This window comes from Alosa pseudoharengus, unplaced genomic scaffold, assembly GCF_046254945.1.
Source record: "Alosa pseudoharengus isolate Yale_2024_CS ecotype anadromous, Long Island Sound unplaced genomic scaffold, YU_APseudo_1.1 YU_APseudo_1.1_scf_15, whole genome shotgun sequence".
NCBI classification, from domain to species: Eukaryota; Metazoa; Chordata; class Actinopteri; order Clupeiformes; family Clupeidae; genus Alosa; species Alosa pseudoharengus.
This window is the reverse complement of record NW_027468620.1, coordinates 21,902,991-21,916,062: the sequence shown is the minus strand read 5'-3', so window position 1 is coordinate 21,916,062 and position 13,072 is coordinate 21,902,991. Positions and strand designations below refer to the sequence as shown.

The 13,072-nt window shown below is 43.0% G+C and overlaps 1 protein-coding gene across 1 annotated transcript in view; it reads right to left on the bottom strand.

The window, feature by feature from the left end:
- Positions 1-5,123: 5,123 nt before the first annotated feature.
- The window catches only part of htra1a (HtrA serine peptidase 1a), a 21,418-nt gene continuing 13,469 nt past the window's right edge, over positions 5,124-13,072 (bottom strand). Inside the window, exons 4-9 of the mRNA XM_076285911.1 lie at positions 9,026-9,220; positions 8,394-8,426; positions 8,100-8,214; positions 7,812-7,869; positions 7,463-7,558; positions 5,124-5,810 (exon numbers count right to left, since the gene is read on the bottom strand). Coding sequence (XP_076142026.1) covers positions 5,642-5,810; positions 7,463-7,558; positions 7,812-7,869; positions 8,100-8,214; positions 8,394-8,426; positions 9,026-9,220 — 666 coding nt within the window. The 3' untranslated portion in view covers positions 5,124-5,641. The remainder of the gene's footprint in view (positions 5,811-7,462; positions 7,559-7,811; positions 7,870-8,099; positions 8,215-8,393; positions 8,427-9,025; positions 9,221-13,072) is intronic.

Here is a 13,072-nt window from a genome sequence, read left to right as displayed (position 1 = left end):
TTGCCGTTTAGCCTTGCCGTGTAGGCTACTAAACCTTGGCCTTCTCAGACTGCACTGGCACACATGATGTAGCCTAGCCTACCTGGTTTGGATCATTCTGTCAGACTAAAATCAATTCTATGATTTTAAGATACTGTGTGCTCAGTCATCATGTTTTAAAACTTGTACAATTGGCCTACATTCACTATAGGATGGACTTAAATAGGCCAGGCCTGCTCTATTAATATTAGCTATATTTGTCAAGAAAGTTAAACCAATCATGTCACTGTCTCATTTCATCCAACAATCTACCAAGGCAGAGTCCTATAAATGTAAATGATCTTTTTTCCATTAACTGATGTGTGGAGAAGGCCTAATCAAGAATACAAGCTCAACTGGACTCTTGGAAGGGAATCTTGGAAATAGATTTGTAATACATGTCAACCAAATTATAAAGCAGACCAGCTTGTATAGCCATGACTTGTACAACCATGTCCATCAGTTCAACTGTTCATACTAATGGGTGTGTGAATCTATTTCATCATTTAAAAAATTATATATTTTTAACTATTAACTATTTTTTTTTACTATTTAACTTGGAGAACAGATCACAAATATACAGGCGTTTAAAAAAAAAAGTAATTTACAAATCCATGCGTAGAGTTTATAAACTGAGGTAAAGGATTTCCTATTCACAAACACCTGTCTGCCTTCCCTTCTGTCTCTCTTCCTGGTCATCCCCCACTCCATCTCTCTTCATTTCCTGCATCCTTCTGGCAATATGGCTACCATAACCTCCTGAGATGCCTTCTTAATTCCCTTTCACCTCCTCTCATCCTCCCATGCCTCGGGATGCTTCTCAGCCCGTCTGAGTATGTTTCATCTCACAGTGTCTCATAAAGCTGTCTGCGTTTTTTTTTTAATTCCATCTGCCATTATGTCACACTCTTTTCGCTTGCAGCCCCAGCTACTCCTTCCTGCATTTTTGTTTTGCTTCTTTATTCATCTCCTCTCCCTCCTGTTCAACTTAGGAACACATCTAAAGGGAAGTATTTCAATGTGTTTATCACTCCAATGACTGTGACATGGGATAATATTTGTTTCACTAAAAACTTAATATGAATAATTAATGCTCAAAATTAGTCAACTTGAATAATTGCATTGAAAAACTAAATCTAAATCATTTGCATTTATTTGTTTGTAACTGAATTCAAGTTGAAACTGAATTATGAAATTATTTTGGTTACGATGATTCAACTTTTTACTGTCACACATATGAGCAATTGATTGCCTATTCAGTGGCCTCGTTAGATATTAGGAATATCAGAGTAGGTGCAGTGCAATTACAGACATATCATTACATTACATGTCATTGGAATCTTCCGCTTGGCTGGTACATGTTATGATTATTAACTGATTCAGGCATGTCACCATAGTATTACCCTTTGAAAGAATACATGACTTGTTTAAGCCAACAGTTAAACACACATTGTATATTTTTTATCACTCAGAATTATATTTTCATGCAGATCCAACACCCACCTGGAGAGGGAGTCATATCCTTCAGTTTGATATTTCCTGTTGACTTGGTTTTTAGTGTCATAAACAGCCATCATCTTTCTCTTTTGTATCTCTCCATGGTCTTCTGTTACAAAAATATCACAGCTTTTGCCTATTTAGAGAAAAAAATTAACTCTCATGGATGTGAAAAGTCACACCTGACACACAGTGATGAGTTTAAGACAAATTGATACTGGACAGTTTGATTCAGTATACAGTATACAGTATGTGTTCTTTACTTATACTGACTCAGAGGCTTGTCTATGATACCTAGGAGGTTGATATGTAGATAGATACATGTAGGAAGGTGTTTAAGTTCTGTTTACAGTACATTTGACCTCAACAGCAAATCAAATTATGTCCCTAATGTCGCTTTCGTACTACTGTTGCAATGTATTTGACTGAAATCATTTTACGACACAATTTTTTATTCTCATTTACAGAGCCAGAGCTGTATTCAAACACCATAATACTTTAACGCACACACAGAGAGAACAGAAGCATACTGTGGCATTCAGTTTAGAGAGGTGAGGAGATGGCATCTGTTCTCTGTAAAGCACTATTTGTTTATAGTTGTGATGAGTCTACATTGCCCTAAGAATGACCTGTGCCTAACATCCTTGAAGTTAATGAGAAAACAATTACCTACTTCAAGCACTGTTGCAGTTACCTTGTCAAAACAAAAGCCTTTCAGTTGAACTCAGTTTAACTAATTTTACATAGGTCCCTTGATACCATGCAAGAACTAAAAAGTAGCCCCCTAGTCAGCCATATAGGCTACTTCCTTAGTCTGCATGGAAGTACTGACCCAATAAAACATTTTATTGCCTACTCGCTGAGGTGGCTTTGCAACTTCCTCCACATTACAGACTAGTCTGTCAGACTAAGTGAAAGTGAATACACTCTGACTCATTAAAGGTGTTTCCCTTTTTTCTATTTTTGTAACTGTTCCCTTTAAATGACCATTCCCTTAAATACCTGGTCAAACATGAACACAGTGCAGTTGTGCCTGAGACTGATGCATGCGGTGACCAAGCAGAGCTAAATGAAATTCCCACCTGGGAGAATAGAAGCCGTTGAAAGGCCCATTTCACACAGGCCAGGTGCGAAGGTGGACACAGTAATTGCCCCATGATTAAGGCTGTGTTGGTAGGTGTTTTATTGCTGGAGACAACAAATGTCAGTCGAAGGAGGACAGAGCACAGCCTTTTCCTCACTGGCCAGCTGCAAGTCTTTGAAGTCTTTGCAGCGACAACAGCTATGGCAGGCCACAACCTCCAGTCAACGCTTGGCAGGCATTCAAGCCCTGGTGGGTAAATCCACCTCTGACACCTAGGTGCCGGTTGATCTGACCCGGTGTAGCGCTCAGTTGAACAGTATCCATCTCCTTTGAGCAGGGGGTGAGAAGTGACCTAACGCGGTCACTGCCCTACGTGTGACTGATGGCTCCGCTGCTGTTGCTGGCAGAGGTCAGCATGTCAAAGCTTGAGCTCACACTGCAAACGGGGCGACACCCTGCTCTAAGAGCTGTGAGGTCATTCATGTCTGATCTTCTGGACTACAACATGCAACATATGTACATAGTACAAGTAGTTCCTTAATGTCCAATGTCATGAATTCAGTACTTGAAATCAGTTTCATTTGGTAAGACTTTTTAAAAAAATTCTTTGGACAATTTGAAAATACTTTCAACTTAACGTTCAATTTGCGTAGTGTTAAGAAGGCTAACACCCTAATAAACCAAGCACGCCTTTTACCATGCTGCAGCAGATCTTGGGGAGAGGGGAAAAGACACACGCTGCACTGTCCTTTGATCACCACTGAGAGGCAGTCTCTTGTAAGTACGCTCTTTCCCAGAATGAGGCGAGTAGTAGCCTTTATGGATTCATTTAGAACACAGAATGTTTATTATTCAGACATTCATTTACTCAAATAGATATTTGCTTTATTATCAACTGACTGCTTTTCAGGTAGGCCCCCAGCAGATATGAATGTATCTTATTATGCCTCACAAAAATCATTCCATTAAACCCCTATTCTGCCACTGGAACAAAGATCTTAAGCAAGCATTTTGTCGGAAGACAAAATGAGAGTGCCCCACTAAAATAACTTCCATGTGTATGTATACAAAGTTATGGTTAGTATCCAATTATAAGAACCATATGGTTCTAATGTTGTGGGATGGTGTGGTGTGTTTATGGGTATACTGTTGATGTTGGTTTCTCTTGAGCATGTGATTTCAAATCTGATGTCTTTATTTTAAGCACGCTGTAGAGTGCACGTCTTGGAATGGCATCTATGCTTGCAGGCATCACAATTAAATTACACGTTTTATGTTATTGCAATGAGGCAGTCACTTGTCAAGAGATGCCTCCAAATATATTGTTAGTGTGTGATTTGTGGCAGAGGGACGCAATGCAATCACATTGTGCCTATCTGCGTTTCTTGTAGTATTTGGAATAACAAATACAAAAATTTGATGTCCTCCTGGCTATGGGTTTGCATTAATTAAACATGGGAATGTATGAAGAAAAATAATAAAACTCTAAAGTGAGTTTGTATACTATCCCACTCCAAGGACCAAATTCTGTAATTGCCATAGTTTATGAAAATTACCCCGCAATTCTGTGCATTTGTATAACAGAAAAATGACTACTCATAGTATAGTCAACTACAGATTTTTCATTATCTCCACACACCCCTCGCCCTATTGGAAGGGTGTCTGGTATACAACCACCTAATGCGTTTACAGACTGCATAGACCTTGAACCTCATGTTATACTGGAGGGTTTTATGTGCAGTAAGAGTCTGCTGGTCCCTGTAACCCGATGAGGGGGTTGAAACAGTGGCCGTGGCTGTGGTGAGAGAGGGGGAAGGGGGCAGTGAGGGAGCGCTCTGTAGCCCTGTGTCAGAGGGGAAGTGTGTGCTGAATCATATTTCCAGAGGCTGCCTGTCCCAATATGAGTCAACACACACAAACACACACACATAGACACAGATAGATAAAATACATACAAAACACACCCAGACAAACACTAGTCAGTACAAACACACTTTCAGACATATGAACATGGACACACACACACACAAAAGTGCATGTGGTCACGTGCACTGCGCATTACACACACACACAAACAGGCATACAAACAAACTCACACGTAGACACAGATAGATAACGTACCCAGACCAACACTAGTCAGTACAAACACACCTTTAAACTTGCAGCTCCCTCTCCAACACACACACAGGGACACACTGACAGATATACATACAAGCACACACAGTCCTCCATCCTAACCCACACACCAGACTGACTGAGAGTCCATTGGACAGCAGTAAAACCAAATTGAAACCATGCACTGTTGTGGCTCCACTTCTGAGTCTAGCCTTGAGGAATTTCTACAGCTTCTGCAGGCCCTGTGAGAATATTGTTAAAGCTGAGGTCAAAGTAGATTCTGGGGTAAGAGACAGGCAAACTCTTTATTCCCACATCATTATTTCTCTTTTACAGTGCCTAATGTTATTTGTCCCATGCTGGCGTGGACATCACTGAAATGCCATTTAATATTTGCAAAATGAAAGGACACTATTAAAAATCTTTTATTGTGTTCTGTGTAAATAACAACTGTTAAAGAACAAAGGCACATTAACTATTTTTTTTTACAAAAAAGTACAAAACTGCTATTCAGTGCTCATTTTTTTAATATTCCTCTAGAGCACTTTATTTTTGTTTGGCTGGGTCTTTTTGAGCAATAGTAGAGAACTCACTTATAAAAAAAACAGTAACAAAAACAAAATCCTTAAACACAGGTCAAATGGCTTGTGTTTGACAGCAAACAGTAGTAAATTTTATTAATGCACACAAAATTAAAAAAGTGATCCAATGTATCAGAGACAATACTTAAAACGCAGCCCCATAGGTACCCTGCACAATCTACCACTTACAGGCGGAGGCGGAGCATATACATGCCAGTCATATTGGAGGCAAGAGTGTATTGGCCACATAGCCTCCATAGGGTGTGGTCTCAGACACAACCAGTTTTACTGTTTAAGTTCATGGCTGCGGCGACACTATTGATCGCCAGGGTCATTAGAGCTGAGGTCAAGGGTCAATCTCCATGGGAATGATTGTGAGGATGACGTCCTCATTACCACGGCGCACAACCATACGTAACGTGGTGTCCCTCTTGATGGCGCTGCTGACGTCAGTGGCGGTCGAGATCCGATGGCTGTTAATTGAGATGATGACGTCATGCTCTTTCAGTCCACCACTGAAGAAGAGAGAGAAACAGAAATAAATAAGTTATTATTAGATAAATTAGTTATTTATTGGAAAAATGTGGCAAGGGCCACAGAATTGGTAGAAGACTTTCAGACCACCTGTGCTCTGACCTGAACTGTTCTGTATACCAGTGTTGTCTCTGGCAGACCTGAGTCCCCTGCCAGCAGTATATGTCAGAACAAAAGCCATTGAGGGGCAGTAATCACCAGTTTTTGCAGTTCTACTAAAACACGTCTCAAACTGGAAACGATCAATCCGAAAGTGAAATACAAATGTCAAAAACTTGCAGGCACAATGACCCATGAGAACCAAGGCTCTGAGATTTAAAATATGCAAACTGCAAGCTCTGTCTGCAAAGGAGCCCTTTGTTCCTTAGAGCCCTTAATAACCACCCCTTCCTACACAGACCTAGAGAGAGACAGAGAGAAAGAGAGAGAAAAGAGAGAGAGGAGAAAAGAGAGAGAGAGAGAGAGAGAGAGAGAGAGGGAGAGAGAGAGAGAGAAATCATGACACATGAGGCACTGGGACACGTGGAGAACTGAAAGTGGAAATTCGTCAGGCCAAGTTACACTGATGCAAGCGTGTTTTTTCGGGAAGCGTTATCAGCGTGTCGCTTTACGATGGAACCAAAACCCTAATGGCAAGCACATGTTATCAGAGACCTCAGACTCCTCTGTACATTTCTGCCCCAGACTTACACATTCCCAGCGTGCCTCTGGCCCCATGCGCCGTCACACATAACGGCTGGCGGCGGGCTATAGGGGCGCCTGGGCGCGTCTCGCGAGCCTAATCGGCCTGGCTGAGGGGAAAGGGAGAGGGGCCGTGAGCCGGCGGATGGTGGAGGATACCGCAGAGAGACACCACAGAAAAGCTGCTCCAGAGGCTTAGACATGAGGGGAAATGCTGCCTCAGCAGCCCAGTGCAAGCCCTCCAGCCCCTCCCCTCTGCCTCTCCACTCTCTCCCTCTCTTTTGGTCTCTCTCTCTCTCTCTTTCTTTCTGTCACTTTCTTCCTCTCTTTCTCTCTCTCTCTCTCTCTTTCGGTCACTCTCTTCCTCTCTTTCTATCACTCTCTATCTCTCTTTCTTTCAGTCACTCTCTTCCTCTCTTTCTCTCTCTCTCCTTCTCTATCTCTGTCCTCTCTCTCTGTCCTTCTCTCATTCCCACCTACTCTTCCTGGTATTACATGACTGTGGTCACAGAAAACACAGAGGCAGGGGATTCTTGTGTGGTGAACAAACATGGCAGACAGGCTTGTGTTGCAGTGTTTTGACTGCTGTGCGTGAGGGCCCATATGTTTAGTAAAGGCTTGTGTGCATGTGTGTGTCTGGCGCTGATTTGTGTTCTTGGTGTGTGTGTGTGTGTGTGTGTCTGAGTCTGTGTGTGTGGCTGGGTGCCTGTGCAGGGGTGTGGGATCGCATGCGCGTGCAATGACGGCTGTGTGCCTCATAAATCTGCAACATCTGCATGTCGTCCGGAGCCAAAGACAATATCCCCCATACCGTGACAAGGAGTGGCTGAAACAACATGGTCACGTTTGCAGTATCAATATGAAATAAAAAAAAAACCTGACAAATAAATCTGCTTTTGCATCAAGTTTACAATTCCCAGAACCCCCGTAACCATGAATTGATTACACGTACACTGCAGCTGGTGTCTTGGAGATGACCTCCATGACGTACGCCCCGGAAGTGATGTCAGGGAAGTCTCGCTGTCGTCCTTTGAGCTCCTTGGCCAAGCTGGCGAACAGAGGACAAATAGTCATGCCTTTGTGCTCTTCTAATTTATACAAGAAGGTTATGTTGAAGAGCCATTTTGTGGACACACTCATTCGACAGAAAACTATTTGACCAGAGAGTGAAATCAAACTTTATAGCTTGCAATAAAGCACACATGACCAAATTTAACAACTTCAAAAAAGTTCATAATTGGAAGGTGAAGATGTGGCCTATTATACAGGCTTCTTAGAAAGAAGGAGACTGGCGTACTTACGCTGGAGTTAGTGTCATCATTCTCACTCCAATGTATCTATTCTTTGCCGTTCCTCTGCCTGGACACAATAACATTGCAATGGTATGAGGCCAGTTATAACAAACTGTTCTTGGCTTGAGGCAGCTAATCCTGTTTCTATTGGCTTGATACTCTCGGCCTTGTCTTCATAATCTAGGCATTGTATTATGGGCTGTTTGGAGTAACCCCTTAATGTGGTTAATGCTTTTTGAAAAACAATTGTATTAATTCGTGACAGCACGATGACTTTATTCAATGCAGAGGACTTACCTCTGGCTTGCCTGTCATAAGATTCTGCAAGAAACTGGCGAATCTTGTCAGAGGGGATGGCAAAGGAAATCCCAGCTGTCACTTTCAGAGTGTTGATCCCAATCACCTCTCCGTCCTGTCAGGCAGACATGTTTTTACAGGCAAAACTTAGCAAATCTGTGGATGCCTACATCAATTCAGCTGCTATCAGTTCTCTATTAACATTGAGTACCCTTGAAACCCTGTGCACTAACCAATACTGACATATACAAAGGCTAACATAAAAATAAAAACTTTAAAGAGTACAGTTCTCACCAGATTGACCAGAGGTCCTCCTGAGTTGCCATACTGTGGAAAGAAGTGAAGAATCCATGAGAAAAACACATTAGATTCAAGGCGCTGGAGAAAGCCTGAGGTTGTGTACTTGAGACAGATGAGACGGGAGATTTCACGGTGGACATTTCCAATGTAAATTCCTTCAGTCCTGATGAGGACTGATATAGGCGGGTCAAACACGGTCATAGCCACAACACTTGGGATAAAATCTTCTCTTTGATCCATGTCAGCGGTGCAACTGTATTCACAACCCTGGAGGCGATCTTAATCGATGCATGTGTGGCTGCCTGTGTGTGTGTGTGTGTGTGTGTGTGTGTGTGTGTGTGTGTGTGTGTCATTGACCATGGTTTTACACATACAGTAGAAGGGTTGTACAGGACGTGTGTGGACTGAAAAGCCTATAGCTTTAAGAAAAGATGGCCAAACAGATCAATAGATGTTTCCACCTATACGTAGCCATCAGATATGGTATCTGAAGAAGCTATACCAATGAGCTAGATCATGTCTTATCAAGGTAAATATGTCACTTTGATTTATTACAACTTAAAGACATGTAATACAGCTATATTTTGCGAGTGGGAGAGTGTGGCAGAGAGAGAGAGAGGACTCACATTAATAATAGCATCAGTTTGAATGTAGTCCATGTCAGAGTTCCGAAGGCCCAATTCTTTGCCGCCTCTTTGAGTGGTACTGACAATCCCCGTGGTAACGGTGTTTTGAAGGGAAAATGGGCTGCCAATGGCAACAACGAATTCTCCTGGTCTCAGGTCAGCCGATCGCCCCAGCAACAACACTGGCAGCTTTTTCTGTGAGAAAGGAACACAGCAGGGCTTCATTATTAAGGAAACGTTTAAAAGCTGGCATGTATTTTTACCATCAACCCCCCCGCCCCCAATACATAAGCCATGAGTCACATATAAAAGATAAGTGCACTTGGTCTAAATTAGCAGATGCAGTATTTACCCCTAATATACATTAAACACATTAAATACTGTCCAGTGTCCAGCACAAGAAATACCTGACAAATTGCCATGCACAGATGGTGAAATGACTTACCAGCTGTCTCCATCTCATAAGAAAACAGGTGAGATGGGCAACATTTACTGATAAGCTTTTTTAGTGCTTTTTTAGTGTATGATTGGTACTGAAGCTGCTGTATTGTAGGCTACTAAACCATCTTTGAACTGTGTGACCTCCCTGATGACCTCAACAACCTTCTGTCCTGGGTCTGTCCTCAGTCAGCACGCTAGCAGCCCATTTCCGCTATCAACTCCTTCCCAAAACGGAGTGGGCGTTTTAGACACAGAGGGGTACTTCTGAAACCTTATCGCCGGGTAACCTTTATGATGTCATGGAACACAAGGACACTGGGGGACACAAATATCGAAATGTGCTTTCCAAATTCCAGGCCGGAACATTTCCAGTCATTTCCGGAATCTTCTGTCTTCGTGAATACATATCACTAAGGAGGGGGTGGGCGCATACAAGTCTAGACAACAGTAGACCTGTCCTCCAATGAGGCCGAGTCTGTTTTGTTTACTCATGGTAAAAATAGTGTTACCGTACCAACGTGGTAACTGAGAAGCGCTTGCAAATTGGACACCGAAAAAACTGACCCTGAATCTGTGGGCACTGTCTCACTAGAAGAACATCCGTTGCGAGAAAATAAAATATGTTGCATGAGATATATAGAAGGAACAGGCTTGCATACACAACGCAGACCTTGCTTATGGATTAAAAGGGAGTTAAAAAGAGATAAATTTATTCCCCTTGAGAGGCAATTATGTAAGAACTTAAAAAGCAACACGTTAAGGCTTTAATTGACAAACAGTGACCTCCCACTAGGTGGTCTATTTATGCATTTATTTCTTTGCTCCCACTGATTCATGAAGGCCATTTCCATACAGGGCAGTCCATGAGCTGTTTGGGTGTGCTGCCAACACTTTGTGTGCCAAATTTATCTGAGCTAAAAGCAAAAATCAGCAATTGCCTCTTTCATATATTTGAATGCATCATCTAATGATTATCTTAAAGTGCATCAAAAGCATTCTTGAAAATGTGTTTAGCTGAGAACTGGCATGACAGAACTGCCCTTCGATATCAGTTTGTCCAATCGCCACAGGACACAAAGTTTGGATAGCGCAGTTTGTCATATGGTGAAGTTCAGAGCGAACTTGACCCGTGAGGTACGAGGTGTCTTTATAAATAGAGCGCTGATGGTGAGGGCAAATGAGAAGAGAAACCTTTCGTTTCTCTATCTCACATCCCTCCCCCCTTCCTGGAGACCTGGCACTAGAATTAGCAGACAACCTCTCTCCATGCAACTCTCTACCCCCAACCCCCCCACCCACACACTACGAGCCCAGTCGAGGGTAAGAGGAGAAACAGATGGACAGAGAAAGACGGGAGGAGAGGGACACACTGTGAGGGACTGTGACAGGAAGTCCGCTGAATTCCAGAAATTAGGACTATTCTTTCTTTTTGCAGAGACGTCCTTTGCTTGCTTGTCATATTTTCTGAAATCATAATTGCTATTATTACATTATAACTACTTTTAGCTCTGAGTAAAATAAGAAAAGTAAAGAATGAAAAAAAAAACAATCAAAGCAATTCCAATTTGCATTTCCATGCACACACACACAGACCTGAGTATACTTCTGTGCATCTTGTGCTGTCCACAGGTGTGGTTCTAACAGACAGGTATAAAGTCATGGGTGTGAAGGACCTCTTTCTTTTCCTTCCTGAAAGTGAGTGTGAGTGTGAGTCAGGGTCTACTCCCGAGTGTGAAGGTGGATCGATTGCTTTGCTCAGCAAGTGCAGGAAATGACTCAAAAGCCAGAGGTCAAAATTGGGTGTCATTTAACAACCACAAATGAAAATTATGGGCCATTTTGTGTCAAAGAAGCACATTAGTCAGCCATTTGAAGAGATGCCAGTGCCCTAACCCCCAACTTTCTTTCTCTCTCTGTCCTCACCACAATTGCGACTCAAGAATTAATTTTGAACAAAAAACCCCAGTCAGCATCTCCAGAAATAAGTAGCGTTTGCAGATGAAAAAAAAATCTCTTTCCAACAGAGGCCCGTTTTGTTTTTCATCCCTTGAGCCAGAGGAGGCAGCTGTGCATTCTGTCCAGCGGTCGCCAGTGCCCCGGTCACCTCAGTCGGCCCTATACATCAAACAAGCACCTGGCCCATAAACCTCCTATGCATTCAGGTGCGTGTGTTTACAGCGGCTCGTGTCACATGCTAAGAATGCTGCATAAACATTGTTACGATCGCACTTATCTCACCCTCTGCTGGAGAAAAAGATCTCGGTGCACAGCACAGAGGACTACCAGAGGGACTCAATGCTGAAGACCTCGGCGATGGAAAGATGCAGCCCTAAGGCTGTTTCAGATAGCCTGCCTTAAGCGCTGCATTATGGCTGTGTTGTGTTAGTGCTGCAGCTTGGTTCTGTGTGTTTATTCACATTAAGGCGGAGAAGGAGGGTAGAGTCATGCATTCACACTGACACATCCAGAGTCAACCAACTGTGAAGAGCCGCGCATACCACAAGACCCAGAGCCAAAGATGCATGATAATCTTGCCCATCACACACAGACACTGTTGTTCTTGGTGCCCAGAAACTGGTTAAAGGAGAAAAATAAGTGAAAGTGAAAGTGAAAGAGAGAGAGAGAAAGGGTGAGAGATGGAAAGACAAAGATCCATAAGATGGCTGACAGGGCTAAAGATAAACAAGAGTTTGGCAACAGTATCGAAAAGGGGTGTGTGGCAGATGTTTTGTTCGTGTGAGACAGCTGGATCGCACTTTTTTGTGAGCATCTATTTGTATGTGTGAAATTGTGTGTGTGTGTGTGTGAGAAATGGAGGAGTGTGTGTGTGTGAAATGGAGGAGTGTAAAATTGGTGGATGAAAGAGCAGTCTGGCATGTGGTGGACTCTACTGAAGCAGTTGCAAAAAACTCTCATAAACACCCAACTAATCACAGCCTTAAATTTGACCAGTCAAATGACGCCACGCTTGGCAAAGGAAGTGACATAATCGGCTAGGTCAGATGAGTGAAGTCCTGGCTGACAGGAGAAGTTACCCAGCATCCCCTGAGGGTCACTGTGTGGCAGCCCCTCCTGATTGGGGCATTACAGTATTTGGATTTACGTCTCGTTAAAAAGCCATCACATTAATGATGTCTTAACGACTTCATCTGCAGGTGCAAACTGGGTGAAATATTGCAGCACTATTCCCTTAAGTCTAAGGTTTTAACCGCTATTCTTAGATCATCAGCAACGGGTGCTGAGGTACTACTCACTGATCCCAGAGAGCAACAGGTTAGTTTACACACACACACACACACACACACACACACACACACACACACAATCACGCACACACACACACAGTCATTAAGAGGGGACAGTGACACCACATCCACGCATAGAGCACCTCACTCAGCTACCCCCGATCAGCCTTTCCATTCATCACTAATAACATACCAGCAGGGTTATTTTTGGCCCAGAGAATAGCAGCCGTAAAACACTAGACTTGCACGCAGGATCTCTGCGTCCGACCTGTGGTCATGGAGAGAGCCTTGGCCTGCTCCCTCACCCAGGTTGAACTGCAGGGGCCAAGGCCCTGCACACAAACCCCAGGTGATTCATGTG